This window comes from Periplaneta americana, chromosome 6 (assembly GCF_040183065.1).
Source record: "Periplaneta americana isolate PAMFEO1 chromosome 6, P.americana_PAMFEO1_priV1, whole genome shotgun sequence".
NCBI classification, from domain to species: Eukaryota; Metazoa; Arthropoda; class Insecta; order Blattodea; family Blattidae; genus Periplaneta; species Periplaneta americana.
Genome location: NC_091122.1, coordinates 37,143,129 through 37,159,830, shown reverse-complemented (window position 1 = coordinate 37,159,830; position 16,702 = coordinate 37,143,129). Strand labels below are relative to the sequence as shown.

At 34.1% G+C, this 16,702-nt stretch overlaps 1 protein-coding gene and 1 non-coding gene across 2 annotated transcripts in view; one reads left to right on the top strand and one right to left on the bottom strand.

Moving 5' to 3' along the window:
• LOC138701216 (PHD finger protein 12) overlaps positions 1-15,160 on the top strand; it is a 44,724-nt gene extending 29,564 nt beyond the window's left edge. Inside the window, exons 11-16 of the mRNA XM_069827885.1 lie at positions 2,185-2,330; positions 2,920-3,051; positions 5,259-5,582; positions 7,518-7,600; positions 8,671-8,913; positions 14,304-15,160. Of these exons, the coding sequence (XP_069683986.1) occupies positions 2,185-2,330; positions 2,920-3,051; positions 5,259-5,582; positions 7,518-7,600; positions 8,671-8,913; positions 14,304-14,621 (1,246 nt within the window). The 3' untranslated portion in view covers positions 14,622-15,160. The remainder of the gene's footprint in view (positions 1-2,184; positions 2,331-2,919; positions 3,052-5,258; positions 5,583-7,517; positions 7,601-8,670; positions 8,914-14,303) is intronic.
• On the bottom strand, positions 3,138-3,211 carry TRNAS-GCU (transfer RNA serine (anticodon GCU)). The gene has a single exon. It is a non-coding gene; the product is annotated as a tRNA-Ser (tRNA).
• Positions 15,161-16,702: the final 1,542 nt, after the last annotated feature.

Here is a 16,702-nt window from a genome sequence, read left to right as displayed (position 1 = left end):
TTTCTTCACAGAAAATGAATAGATCTACTTCTTTGTCTCTAAAATATCATCATTCTCATCTTTCAAGGTGTCTAAAGCCTGTTTCATCTTCACATTTTCTTGCCATCTCTTCCTTTGTCGTCCTATGAAATATTTCTTCAATGTTTAATATTACTAAATTTATTAATTCGCATATATATATTTTTTCCAGTGTAAGTTAAAATTTTTTTGTTATATTTAAATGTTTATCATACTGTAAGAGAAAGATTATAAGATAACTGCATAGTCTGTGTCTGTTCTAAATGAATGAATCTATGAATTATTTAACTTACGAATAAACATTGTGCCAATAGAATCACATTCATGCATGGAACGTGTTTTTGTTATTTGTTACATGTTTGTATGTAATAGAAGAACGAGTTTGTAGTCTGTCAAAAATATATGAATTAAATTTTGTAGAAGCCTGTTACCATAGAACGACTTGTTTTCAGGTATATTATTTTTACAATACTCATGTTCTCTTACTATTTATTGTAGAAGTTTCGAAAAAATTTGTTTCTGTAAGTGATTTATGGGGTGAAAACTTCTTACAAGATGTTCTAGTTATTTACCAACTAACTATAGAATTGATTTTGCAGAATCATTGTTCCTGCCTCCATGTTAAAAGATATTTCGTCTGCCTTCATTTTCATTCTTTCCTTACACATAATTTTATCATTTGAAACTTAAATTTTTTTTCCAGAAGTTGTTTTGCGTGGTAGGTGTTATTTAATAAATTATGTATAATTTAATGGAAAATATGCGTAAGTAGCTCAGTTGGTAGCACAACTGGCTGCAGACTGAAAAAACGGGGTCCATTACCAAGTGGTGATAGAATTTTTCTCATTGCCAAAACTTCCTGAATGACCCTGGAGTTTACCTTCATGCCCTCCATTGCATGTAAAGGGGATACCTTTATCTTGTAATACAGTGACTTAAATGTGTCATTGGTTGGTTTCTATTACTCTCAGATACAGTTATTTCAACTTTCCTGGACTCTGCTAGTCTAGCTGTGTAAAGATTTCATTTCTGAAATGAAGCACCTACAAGGTGGATAGATGACTGATATGATAGAATGATGACTAGCAGAGTTTTATTTAGATGTGGGCAAGAAATAGCGAGTAAATTTTGCTTAGAATCCTTTCATTTAGGAATAGGTTTCTTTATCTTCAAAACAACTACCCAGACCTTTCAGCTTTTCTTCCCTTTCGAAGGTAACGATGGTATAGGCGTGGTCAGAATTGAACCCACAAATCGTTGATCAGTAGCAAACGTGATATGTACTGGTACCATATGTTGTGTCTGACCAATAAAAATATATTCCTGCGTTTTGCTTTATCATCATCCTAAGAATTACTGGTAAACATGTACCTACGTCCAAAATGACATACATTTTTCAAAATTTAAAATTTAAGTTTTGTACATGTATTTGGACATAGATTTACTTAGTTATTCCTTTCATTAGTTCATTATTCATTTTTTATGTCCCTGTAATGAATTAATTACTTAATTTTATTTGGTATAGAAAGCTATTACACAGTTTTTCAAATAGTGATATCTTCATTTCGTCAGTTTACAGGCAAAATACATTAAGTCAAAAATATTACTTCTGAGAAAAAGACGTATATAATGTACATAATGTATATGTATAAACTTAGAATTAGAAAATTAAATACACATAAAGAGAAACAACTTATTAAAAATAATATTTTGAGGATTCAGTTTTGTCAAGTGGTTTCAAAATACCTTTTTTTCAGAGATAATATTTTAGACTTAATGTGTTTTGCTTGTAAGCTGACGATTTGTCATTAGAGTCTAATGAATATGTTAAAATATTTCATTACGTTAATTGTATTACATGAACTGTATACATATAAACCATCCTATAGGCTTATATTTCTAATGTCATGTTAAATATACTAGAGGTCAGAAATACAAATTACTTTAATTTTTAATACATAGTGGTATTTACACTTGGCTTTTAAGATATTGAAAAGATTGTTCTGAGATTTGTGATGTAAAGTATATTTTTGGAAACAAATATTTGTTTGCACTAAAATCTTACTCTCTGTGCTAAATCCTACATATTAATGTACCTGATAAGCATTATCTTTAGAATTTTGTGACAGCATAGTGCTTATACAGTGTTGTTTCCTTTGTTGTTAGCTCAACATCAATCCTGCAACCACGACATGGTTGTCCTCTGACATCAGTAGTTCGTCCACAGCTGGGAAAACTTGCTGTAGTTGCTACAACACAGCAGACTTCCATGGCTTCTTCAGGAACGAAACTTGTGACCTTAAGAGCCACAGGTGAAATAGATCTTGCAAAATGTATATTATTAATATTCAGACTTAATTATCTGAAAGCATCATATTTTTTTGTAATTGTGTAATTAATGAACGGGTTACATCAGCTGCTTGTTTATGTGGAGGACGTGAATATGTTAGGAGAAAATCCACAAACTCTTGGGGAAAACACAGAAATTTCACTTTAAGCAAGTAATGAGATAGGTTTGGAAGTAAATCCAGAAAAGACAAAGTATATGATTATGCCTCGTGACCAGAACATAGTACGAAATGAAAACAAAATTTTGAAGAGGTGGAAAAAATTCGCGAGCTCGCGAGGGGGGGGGGGGGTGTTTGTGTGTGTGCGTGCGTGCGTGCGCGCGCGCGCTTTATATATATATATACTTTTGTTGCTTACTGTTACTATCATTATTTTAGATATTTCTCATTACAAAAAAAAACATGTATGCTGCTTTAAAGTAACGAAATATTTAGTGCTCTAGTTTCTAAGAACTATTTCTAGAAGGTTTTATGGTAGTAACTCCTTCTCTGCTATTTTAAAGTGTCTTAGAATGTCTTGTACATACTGAAAGCATGTTTTATGTTTTTATAGGAAAGGGCAGTCCAACATCAAATCTTGTAGTCAACTCGTTTTCAAATAAGGCTTCCATTACCACACTTCCCAATTCATCAGCTGTCGCAAATCTCTGTGCACAACTTCAAGCGATGCTGGGTGGATCTGTTGGTGAGTTATATTATTTATTATACAAATCTGGCTTTCAGGTAGTAGCTCCCTGTAAAGCAGGTTTGAATAATTTCAAGGAAAAATTGTTCCGGGGCCGGGTATCGATCCCGGGACCTTTTGCTTAGCACGCGAATGCTCTACCGACTGAGCTACCCCAGGAACTATACACGACACCGTCACCATCATATTATTTATGTTCCTGTTTGGTTGCATGCAGTACTTTAAAGATGTGGCTGTGAAGGATCATTGTTTTGTGTGAAGGTTAATAGTACATGACTTCATTTTGTAATGAGTTAAGCATTAGTGTTATTACGAGTTTCATAGGTTTTTCGTTTTTCTTTTAATTCAAAGATAATGGCATTCCTTATTCTGATAATATTGAAAATACTAGGACAGTGAATATGTGAGAGTTACGAGTAGTCTTAACTACTCCAGTATTTTTCTTTTTGATTCTGCTTTATCTCATTTATTTACTGAATATGTAATTATCTCCGAATTAGATTTGTTCTAAAATCAGAAAAAATTAACACTCCTCTAAGGAAAAAAAAAAAGACATTTTTGTTAAACTAAAGTGTCATGATATTTTGTAAAATTTGCGTTCCTTGTTATAAGATTCTATTCCACTGCAGTACTGCATAATAATATGTTGTTTAGTCAGCTGTCTGAAGATAGATTTGAACCTCATCACTGACACCAATAAGGCATCACTCATGAGACAACTAAGCCAGGAGATAATGTAATGTTTCAAAATGTTTTGCACTTTTTCACACTTTGCATTTGATTTTGAAGTGTATTTTAGTAATTAAACCTGTCAGACTACCTTTTACTGGACTTCAAATAATAATAATAATAATAATAATAATAATAATAATAATAATAATAATAATAATAATAATAATAATAAAAAATTTCGCGGATAATTTGCTATTTTCGATATTTCGCGGAAGTTCGTGCATTAATTACCGCGAATTATAGGGAGTTGATTGTACTTTGTATAATGTTACTCTCAATGAATGTAATAGTTTTTTTTGTTATCACTTTATGAAATGTATTATTTATCATGATTATATCTTTAAATAATTGTTTTTTATAAGTAAGCAAATAGTGGCAGAATTATGAATATTAAATCCAAACGTTTGAGATGGGCAGGGCATGTAGCATGTATGGGCGAATCCAGAAATGCATGTAGAGTGTTACCTGGGAGGCCAGAGGGAAAAAGGCCTTTGGGGAGACTGAGACATAGATGAGACGATCAAGTAGTGATCGCCCAAGATCTTTTTGATTTAGAATTTATGGTCAAAACATTAAACAAATTTTATGAATCCTGGGGTTTTTCTATAAATTATAAAAAAAAAAAAACAATATTTGGCCATTAATACTAAAAGTAGTGATAATATTGATATAGATGATGAAATTGAAATTAAACAAGTTAACCAGGCAAAATATCTAGGTACAATTATAACTAAAGCAGAAGGTATTGGCGAAGAGGAAATAAAAAACCGAATTGAACAAAGTAAAAAAATTATAACTTGTTTAAATTCTATATGGTGGGACAAACATCTTTGGAAGGATACCAAAAAAATATATTGGTAAAATGTTAGTTGAATCTGTATTAAACTACGGAAGTGAAATATGGGTAACGAATGCATATTATAGAAAAAGAATTTTGGCCGTAGAAATGGATTATTTGAGACAAAGTGCTAGTCTCTCCCACTTGGACCACATTAAAAATGAAGAAATTAGGCATAAAATGGATGCTAAAGAGACAGTGTTAAATAGAATAGAAAATAAGAGTTTGAAGTGGTTTGTTCATCTGATAAGAATGGGCGAAAATAGATGGCTTAAACAAATTTACCAGTGGAAACCTCCAGGAAGAAGAGGAAAGAGGTAGACCAAAAAGAACTTGGGACAACGAAGTAATGGAGGTCACGCACAAGAGGGGGTTGAGGACTGAAGTCGCACAAGACAAAAGGCTTTGGAGGATTGGCACAGGAAGACGGCAGTAGCTGTAGAATCCTGAATATATATATATATATATATATTTATTTATTTATTTATTTATTTTAGTGTACTTTGATTTTGTATAGGTAGTGAAGTGACCAAGTTTTTCTCCATTCTAGGTAATAAGACATACCTATGCTGGAGAGTTTGAGTGCGAAATTCATGTCATTCTTTTAATCTGATTTTTTTTTTCTTTCTTTCTTTAGACTCTGAACTGAGCAAATTAGACGAGAGATTAATACATCTGCTGGCATATCAAAGGTTACAACAACTTCTCCCAAGTCCTACAACTCCTTGTACTTCACCCACTCCACAACCATCGCCTTCACCACCGACAAACTCCTTTCCTTCATTATCTTCTAGTACTTCCAGTACCACATCTACATCTCCACCTGGCTCCTTGAGCTCTCCGTCAGCAGCTGCTCTTCATCATGAACCACACACTGTACAGGCCAGGGCAATTCTGTGCCCTCTTACGGGTCGAGGATTACCGTGTTCTATGCCTTACCGAACACTTACAGTTGGGACGGGTAAGTACTGTAAAAATTTAGAAATAAACATTTCATGCAACAGATGGTAGTGGTTTTGAAGGTACCAGAAACTAGGTTGTGTGCTAAAATCCACACTGGGATATCCTTTGTGCCTGATGGAAGTTCGTTGTCTTGTTAAATTGACGTCAGTGTGAATTCAGTACTGTTCATTCTCTTGCTCTCCAATCTTGGGGTTGAGAAGGTGGTGGATTTTTTATCATGTGCATTTAAGGAACTACCTGTTGTTACTAGCATAGTTGGGTGTGCTAATACTACTACTACTCATAGAATGAGCATTAAGCAGAGTTCTGTGGTGTTTGGTCAAAACATAACACCAAAAAATCTGTTTTGAGATACAAGCATTTTTATTTTCACTTTTCCTATACAAATCATAATTATATTTACATACAAATGTGAATGAAAATAATATGAGATTAGATGGAGATATCATGGCTATACTAAACGAAAGAGAACTATTTTATATTGGACTGCACTTTCAGCTGAAAAAAGGGCCATTTTTGGAGTTATCATGTTCTGACCAAACATCACAGAGTTATGTTTTATAAATATGGAGTAGTAGATAATAGAATCATTATTTTCAAGCAAGCATAGCTATTTCCTTGTCCTTGAAAATATTCCAAGCTGATGGCCAGAGTATGTAATTCAAATGTAAGAATAAACATTTCTGGGAAGGTATCTGCAACAGTGCTGAAGAAAATAACCAATAGAGTTTTGCAAAATTTAGAGTTTTAATCGATGCAGCCAGAGTGATTTGTCAATAGACTAAGTAGACTATCCTAAAGCATTTTTACCTCCGTTATAACAGCTAGGTTTATACAGAACTTTAATAATTCAATGGTATTTGGATAAAAGGAGATAAGTCATAAAAATGAGTTTTGAATTATTGCAAATGATTTTCTACACAAATAAAACATCAAATGGTAATATTATTTTGCTTTTTTGCTCACCCACTTGTAGAATTTAACTTGTGTATTCTCCTGGTGAATGAAACTCCACTTGCACAAAAAATAACTTAACCCCCTTTATCCGAACACCTTCAAATTGTCGAAATGATTATGGAGCTTGAGCAGTGTTTGAATGATCTGTAAAGGGAAGTCTAAGCCCTTATTATTGCCTTTCATCCACTCCACTACTTCAGTTCAGGAATAATTGCTCTGGTGAACGTAACTTTTTTTGTTTATGGTAAATTAAGAACCATTTATGTTAAAATATGAGGAAAAACAGATTTAATGCTGCAGTTATTGTTAACTCAGAGTCAGAACTGTTGCGATTATAGGAATAAAACGATGTAATAAATAAATTTGCTAGTCAGAAGTTAAGATGTGAAAATGTAATAATTTAAATATTTTGGCAGTACCTTATTCTAAGCCAGGGGTGCTCAATCTTATAAATACTGCGGGCCAATATTTTAAAAAATGTTCTTTTGGAGTGTCACAGACATCCTCCAATAAGAAATAATTTACATAAATGTCTTAATAATTAGTGATTGCTGTAATTTATAGTAATTAATAATACAAGTCTGTTCAAATATTATTTTAAATTTTAAGTTTGAAACTTTACTATCGGGCTCCAGCAAACGTAGTCGCAGGCCTCAGCCTGCGAGCCGCGGATTGTGCACCCCTGTTCTAAGCCAATATAACTGACCTGATACGAAAATGTGTCTGTTATGGTGGTAGTTTATCACTTAATTGTATACTGCAATACATGATGTTTAAATATATAAATAGAATATCTTAAAACATTCTTAATTAAAAAGGACCAATTCTTTTAATTTTTCTGTTTTATTGATGATGTCAAAGAACTTTAAAAACAAGTATCTCTCCATTTGTGATATTGTTAGATAGTCACATCTGACTTGAAACCCTTCATTTAATAGTACAATACATATTAATAATATTTGTTCTTTTCTTTCAGGTGCTGACATGGATGTAGTGTTGGTCAATTATGGACACTGTAATTTTGTTTCACCTAAACATGCTTCCATATTTTATGATGAGGTAGTAATCTTTGCTTACTGAATGTTTATAAAATGCGCTATTGCGACTTTCATGTAGAAGTGGAACATTTCATACTAATTACTCTGTTGAATCTCGTCAAGTTTTAGTAATTTACCTGGTAGGTTTTATTTTGTAACATGTAATGTTCTCTAAAATACGTGTATTTAAAGTATTATATGTCATTCTTTAAGCTTTGAATGGGTTTCTCTTAACACTCAACAAGGTTTACTCTTCAGATATGCGAGAATTTGATTTAAAGGAAGATTTTTGTTCTGTGTAAAATACTGTTTTTACTCTATTTCCTAATATTTATTTTAGTCTTGTATCCACATAGACATTGTAAGGAAAATGAAACAAATTTAAGTTTTATATATTATTTTAATGTACCGAGGTACATATGATATTTCCATGCACATATTCTGCGTCATCATACGATGAAAGAGTAATGGAACGGAGAAAAATTCTCTCCGGCGCCGGGATTTGAACCCGGGTTTTCAGCTCTACGTGCTGATGCTTTATCCACTAAGCCACACTGGATACCACCCCGGCGTCAGACAGAATCGTCTCAGATTAAGCTCCAAATCTTGGGTTCCCTCTAGTGGCCGCCCTCTGCACTACGTCATGTCTATGAACGTAGGACCGAAGTCCACATTTATATAATATGCGTAAATCATTTCGTGATTTAAGACGGCGCTTATTCCGTCGGATCCCGGCCAACTAGTCACTCATAACGAGTGCACCTCAGCACATGTGTGGACTTCGGTCCTACGTTCATAGACATCTATGATGTAGTGCAGAGTGCGGCCACTAGTGGGAACCCAAGAATTGGAGCTTAATCTGAGACGATTCTGTCCGACGCCGGGGTGGTATCCGGTGTGGCTTAGTGGATAAAGTATCAGCACGTAGAGCTGAAAACCCGGGTTCAAATCCCGGCACCGGAGAGAATTTTTCTCCGTTCCATTACTCTTTCATCGTAAAATTTAAGTTTGCTAGGATTCAAACTTTTTCATTATGTGTAAGGTAGTATACTTAAATGTAAGAACTTTTTTTATTTTCTTCTGTATTTTCAGACAACAAAACATTACGAACTATTAAACTACAGTGAACATGGAACAACAGTGGATAATGTTCTCTACTCCTGTGATTTTTCTGAGAAAATGGGCCCACCACAACCTCCACCTGGACCATCCAAACTTAACCCACTAGTAAAGACAATACGTGAGATTGTAGATAAGAGGAGAAGTGTTCGAAGAAAAATGCAAGAAGCTGATGAAGAAGCCACAGCTTCTTGCATGACAGCACGATCTGGAAAGGTAAGAATAGTTATAGTCATTTTCACAGAAAGATGGAATGTTTCTTCTCTAGTTACTCTTACGTATGAGAGTGAATCGAAAATTATCCAGAATATGGGTGTGACTTTTTATGAAGACTGTACTGCAAGTTGTGTGCACATCCACATCACATATGTGTTCAGCTTTCCCAGCTTTGTGCTGAAAGTTTCACCGTGGTTGAATCCTTTCATTAGTTTTGGCTAAATCAACATGAACTCTCCCCTGTCAGTTTGCACCAAGGAAGAAGAGAGATCTGTGATCCAATTTTTAAAGGCTTTAGGTATGTCAGGGCCCAACACACATGGAAGACTTTCAGCACAACACAGGAATATTGTACTGCCAAAAAGCAGTGTCTATGAAAGGATCAACAAGCTCAAAAATTGTTTAGAGAATAGTCAAGCAGTCAATAGTCAATAGTCAGTCATTCTCTGCAGGCTAAAGCAGGGAGATTCACTATCACCTTTACTTTTTAACTTCGCTCTAGAATATGCCATTAGGAAAGTTCAGGATAACACAGAGGGTTTGGAATTGAACGGGTTACATCAGCTTCTTGTCTGTGCAGATGACGTGAATATGTTAGGAGAAAATCCACAAACAATTAGGGAAAACGCGGAAATTCTTGTTGAAGCAAGTAGAGCGATAGGGTTGGAAGTAAATCCCGAAAAGACTAAGTATATGATTATGTCTCGTGACCAGAATATTGTACGAAATGGAACTATAAAAATTGGAGATTTATCCTTCGAAGAGGTGGAAAAATTCAAATATCTTGGAGCAACAGTAACAAATATAAATGACACTCGGGAGGAAATTAAACGCAGAATAAATATGGGAAATGCCTGTTATTATTCGGTTGAGAAGCTTTTGTCATCTAGTCTTCTGTCAAAAAGTCTGAAAGTTAGAATTTATAAAACAGTTATATTACCGGTTGTTCTGTATGGTTGTGAAACTTGGACTCTCACTTTGAGAGAGGAACAGAGATTAAGGGTGTTTGAGAATAAGGTTCTTAGGAAAATATTTGGGGCTAAGAGGGATGAAGTTACAGGAGAATGGAGAAAGTTACACAACGCAGAGCTGCACGCATTGTATACTTCACCTGACATAATTAGGAACATAAAATCCAGACGTTTGAGATGGGCAGGACATGTAGCACGTATGGGCGAATCCAGAAATGCATATAGAGTGTTAGTTGGGAGGCCGGAAGGAAAAAGACCTTTGGGGAGGCCGAGACGTAGATGGGAAGATAATATTAAAATGGATTTGAGGGAGGTAGAATATGATGGTAGAAAGTGGAGTAATCTTGCTCAGGATAGGGACCAATGGCGGGCTTATGTGAGGGCGGCAATGAACCTACAGGTTCCTTAAAAGTCAGTAAGTAAGTAAGTATAGTCAAGCATAAAGAACGAGCTGACTTTCATCCATTACACCTACTGATGGCAGCATTGTAATGTGCTCATAATATGATTCTTCGGAACAAGTGCGTGACTTATTAATGAAGTGACAAAAAACATGAATATCAGTTATAGTTCTTCATATAAAATCATCCACAAAATAACCTCCCCCCCCCCTCCGATAAAGTCTTATCAAGGTGTGTTCCTAAATAACTTTTGGAATTGCACAAATGGAAACGTTTTGCCATCAATTTTGTTCCACTGTTGGTTGTATTCTTGGCTGGTGATTCAGGATGCTTCCATTTGATGCTCTACCACTTGCTTTCGGGCCCAAAGTGACATCCGAGTTTTATCCCCAGTGATGATCCTTTAGAAGAAGGAATTAACTTCATTAACGTTGTGGTTCAAGAGCCATTGATGTTTGTGCAGTTCTGAGAGTTGTTCAAGGACTTCTTGTGCACAGACTTTATGAAAGTAGAGTTCGTTGTGGTTGATTTTCCGTGCAGGATCATGACTGATATGTATTTTATTTGCCACTTCATCAACAGTATCGCACCTGTTCTGAAGTATCATGTTCTGTACATGTTCATTGTTGTCATCAATAGGTAAGATGGATGATCGTCCAATTCTTGCATGATTGAACTTTTCTAAACCATTTTTGAACTTGTTGATCCATTCATAGACATTACAGTACACCTCTGATTATGCTACAAGTTTACAGTGTATGTCGACAAACTCTAGCCTTAAAAATTGGTTCACTGCTCTCTATCCTTCGTAGATGCAAACTTATAGAGAGGTCATGTTCATATAACCAGAACTAATGAAAAGATTCAACTATCGAAGTGAAACTTGTGGTACAAAGCTGGAAGAGCTGTCATGTATAGTGGTGTGTATGTAACTTGCAGTACAGTCTCAATAGAAAATGTAAGCTACTGTATATTTTGGATAATTTCTGACTGACTCTCATAGTTGTCATGTACACCTATGTTTGTTTCCTACCTCTCTTTAAGAAAAAGAAGTGTTACGTATTTAGTATTAATTTATATACATTATAATAAAACTAAAATTTAGGTATTTTGTTTGTGATAAACAGGATATGGGAAAATTGTAAGCTCGTATCTACTGCCTTTTGATATGACATCATCACAAATGTAAAAAATTCAATTGATTTATTATTGTTAGCACATTTCACTTTTTTTTTTTTTATTTAAATACGATTTTTTCTGATCCCATAGCTTCCTTTTCATCTTCCTCTTTTTTCCCTTCCCTTGCTGTCCCTTTCTTTTCCTTCTAATTACCTTACTCCCCAGCTCACTCTTATCTCTTCCAACTTTCCCTTTTTATTCTTACTCTTTTATTCTGTCTTTAATTCATAATCTAATGTACTGCATATGTATGTATATATGTACAGTACATATACTTTTAAAAAATTTCACACACTTATGAAAAAGCATTAAAAGTCTTAACAGACTTACCAGGCATAAAAAACAGACATTAATTACGAGATAACATGTATTTAGAAATGGGGGAGAGAGGCTGTGTACTTTTATCAAAATTCGGCTAGTTACACCATATAAAAATTTAACACTGACACCTGGGCCAGATAACTGTAAAAAATTATAAACAAAATAAAATTACGTAGAGTAACAGAAGCTGTGTTAGTACATTTATATTCTTGCTACCGTCGTTCAATTCTTGATATAAAGGTCAAGTTTCTGTAATATATATTGATTGGTTTTTCTTGGAGATGATACAGTATGGTATGCTTTCTTGGCTAATGCTGTATAGTGTCATCACCACCGTCATCATCATCATCATCACCATCACCACTGTCTTCATCAACATGTGTTATGATGGTTATGAAGAAGAAGACGAGAAGTTCTGGAAAAATTGTGAATTGATAGTCTGTTTCAGTGCAGTAGTTGGCCACACTTTTTTGTTTTGCTGAGTTTTAAATATATATCTACATTGTTAAGTCAGTGTTCTGCTTGACTTTTGGGTTTTAGTAACCTAACTTCGTAACATTTAATATTATTTATGTATTCCTAGACTTTATTCTTTAAGTAAGTTAATACAATTAATATTGATAAGAAACAACATTCAACTTCAGTTTATCTAAATCAGGGTTTGAATTAATGGAATGGAATGGAACAAAATTAATTTTTGTGTTTGCATACTACGTGAGTACATTTGTAAGTATTAGTGTATGTGTATTTATATGTTAGAAATACATGCAATATCTTTGAAATGTGGGAATCATACTTTGGGCACATATTCTAAACAATGTGATCAAGCTAAAATTTCATTCTTACAGACAATTTCAGACACATGCTTAAAGGGATGTTTTGTAGTATTTTGTTTTAATCAGTGGTACTTGTGTACTAAGTTCGTGCCCATCTTGCCTGGATTTTGGAAACTATCTGTAATTCTAATCTCCTGATTCTGTCTTGTTAAAAAAAGAAATGGAGTTTGAATGTAGGCTTTCTTTCTTATTCCACCAACAACTTTTTATTACAGTATTATCTCACTTATTATGAATATTGTAGAATTAAAAATTCAAGCATATCATCATCTGTGGTCATACAGCCCTTTTAGTTTAGCCTTGACCTCCTTAAGAATTGCCGCCCAATCTTCCCTCTCTAGGGCTCTCCGTCTCCATCTCTTAATTCCTGCTTTAACTAGATCATCCTGAACATCATCCAACCATCGTAGTTTAGGTCTTCCTGCTCTTCTTTTACCACTTAGCATGGCATCTAGTAATCTTTTAGGAATATTATTATTGTCCATTCTGATAATGTGGCCCAGCCACTCCAGCCGTCTAATTTTTATATCAGTGACAATACTTGGATCTTTATATAGTTTTTGTAGTTCAGAATTGGTCCTAATTCTCTACTCTCCCTTATCATAAATAGGGCCATAAATTTTTCTTAAAATTTTCCTTTCCCACGTATTTAAGATGGTTATTGCTCGTTCAGGTAGAGTCCAGGTTTCGCTTCCAAAAGTCACCGTAGGTTTAATAATTGTTTTATAAATCCTCACCTTCATTTTTTTTTAGATATATCTGGTTCTTATAATTTTATCAATGCTCTGAGGCGTCGATTACCAATGGCTATTTTATCCTTGATTTCAGTTAATATGTTGTTATCCTCGGTGACTATCGAGCCGAGATATCGGAACCTTGACACTTTCTCAAAAGTAACCTCATTTAAGACAACAGTTTTTACAGTATTGTCTCTCGTGGTTATGTTATTCATATACTTTGTCTTTGTTCTGTTAATATTTAAATTTGAAGCATTTGTCTCATTATGTATCTGTTTGAGGACATCATTTAAGGATGACACATTCCGTGCAAATACAGCTACATCATCAGCAAAAGCAAAGTATTGAAACATTCTATTAAATATGGTTCCCACTGGATTAATGGCAATCTTTCTAATAACTCACTCTAGACCAATATTAAATAAGAGTGTTGATAAGGAGTCACCCTGTCTAATTCCATTATGAGTTATGAACTTTTCTGATCATTTATTTTGTATTTTAACTTTATTTTGTGTATTCATTAAGGTCATCTTGGTTAAGGCAATTAACTTTCTAGGGATTCCAAATTCTGCCATTGCATCAAATATATAATTCCTATTTATTGTATCAAATGCTTGTTTAAAATCAATATACAACTGGTGTAACGGTAAGTTAAATTCATAAAATTTCTCTAAAATCATACGTAAGGAAAAAACCTGATCAATTCAAGCATATAGTTGGACGAAAAATTACCTTTCCTTACAGAGGCTTTTATACTATGAAAGATGGAAAATACTTGTGTAAAATATTTTTGTTTCATTGGCTGAAGACAAAATTGTATATTGAAAACTGATTCTGAAATAGTGTAAGAATTTATAACTTGTTTCTCGTCTTGAAACGTGTGGAATTTGCCTTGTTCTCCACAAAGTTGCAAATTGTAGAAAGTTTATGGATATGCTGTGTCAGGACTGTCGGAAGTGCAGCTGTCGGACTAGCAGCTCAAGCCTGATCGGTGGAAGTGGAGCAGGATGGGAAGGTACAGCTCTTCTGAATCATGGTTCCTACATCAAGTTCGGCTGCCTGCAGTTTGTTTTTAGCATTGCCGAATTTGCTAATGCCGCCGCAGTTGCTGCCGCCGCCGCAGCAGCTGCAGCTGCAGCATCTGGTTCCGTGTCCAATGGCACGAAAAACCAGAATTCTGCAGAATCTGCGGAAAACTGTGCCTCTGCATCTACACTGAAGCACAACTCAGGCAAACAGGATGCTGGTGAGCCTCCATCATAGCACTTGTTGAAAAATATGGGAACAAGAGCTTGTGTATCCAGAAAATCATGAAGTGGCGAAAGCTTCTGTGCAATGTGATGGTCTCGTATCAGGAAATTGGTTTGGATAGAGAGAAGTGTTTCTAGAAAAATGTCCCTGTAGACAGGATGACACTTCATTATGCACATTTTGGTATACTTTGTATTACAAATTCAGAACCAATTGCTCTTAACTGCCATGCTAGATTATTTTAATGGTGCTTTTAGTATTATTTTAATGCAGTGATATTTGTACTATAGACCTGAATTTACAGGATGTATTTTCTTAAAAAAATAGCTATTACGAATTTTAAACATAGAAATAATTGTCTTTATTTCCAATTGATACATGAAGAGACTTTATTTTATAAATATATTTTATCAGCACAACCATCGTGGAAGTGTCATAGTATAACATAGTGTACAGTTTAAGGAGGCACACAATTGGCTTAAAGCAGATTTCCTTCTGCCTTCATAATTTGTGTGAAGTCGAGTCATTTTACATTTCAGATCTTGTTTCTTTCATAATACCACTCATTTAAAATTTATCTTCATTTGTAACTTACTCTCTTTCATTTGACTACTTTTTAATCAAGTTTTAAATTTAATTGTAAGTTTTTATATTGCTATTAAATATTAAAACTTGTGTCTTGTTCTACCTAGATTTCAGATTGGTTATGACAGATTTTTGTAAGTGAAACCCAAAGTATATGAGGAAGAGAAGAGAAAATACTCGCTCTTGTGCATTGGAACTCTAGAATGAAAGACCCTAGTCGTGGTTATATTACTAAATATGATATAGATTAATTTATTTCCTTTTCGTTAATCAAAATGAAAGATTAATTATGCTGTATATGTTTATTTGGTTGTGTACTTTAATATTTTGCATAGATCAAGGGAAATTCTGCTCCTTAACTGTGCATATATTCACATGCATGATCCATAATGAACACACATTATTCCAACATTCTTATGTTTAAATCAATTGAATATCTCAAGGAAATTATGCGCCTTAATATGTGCATAGATTCAAATCCATGATCAGGAACATAAATAATACTTAAAACAATTATTTTATTTAAATTATAATACAGTTATTTATTCTATTCCTACATCATGGAGGGTGTACTGAATAGCATACATTGCGATATCCTGTATCCTATTCTGCTGTTACAGCATTGTTAAATCTATTTGTGAAGAAAATTATGTGGATGAATATTAAGATTTCAATTTTGTACGTATATAAATTGTTGAGTATTTTAGATGAAATATAGTAACTGATAGTACACTGTTACGTATTTGTTATAATAAGTACAAAATTAGAGGTGATTTAATTTCTACTGACCTAAACCAGCATACATTTTAAGAGTATTCTCTTGTCAGACAAGAGACAAGATTATGCAAGTTATTAATGACAGCATATAAATATTCAGTGCATAAATCGTAAATAGAATTTTTACTTTTATTTTCATATTTGTGTACTTTATTAACATTAATTTCCATAATACAGAAGGTTCAGCATGAAAATAATGCATTGTAATTCTTTCACACAAATATACATTTATAATACGTTTTTTCCAGTGAATTCAAACTACATATCATCGTTGATTTTATGAAAGCTGCTATGTGACAGTACAAAGCCTAATTTTTTTTTAGGAGGAAGAAAAAAGTAATAAAATATCTGTATGCCTATATAAGAATATTAGATAATTCGGTAGAAAACGTTGGTGAATATGATGGACATCAATGACTTAGTGTTGGACAGACCTGGGCATTATTGGCTCCATTGAGTCATTGCAGACCACCCCTTAACTCCCCACTCCACCTTCCCAGGCTGAGACAGTATGTTTTGGTGCAGTATGAGCGGACATGAAGGTCAGTGACGGATTATATCAGGCTTTTACGAACTTTCAGCTTTCGCTGGTCACCTAAAATTCACCACTGATGCACAGAGCCTTACTCTGCATTTGTTTATAAGGCGGTGTAAGTGAAAAGGACATGGATAGGGGTTTCTGCGTCCCTTTCACTTTCCCTCTTATGCCTAAAGTCTGTGTGATGTATTTT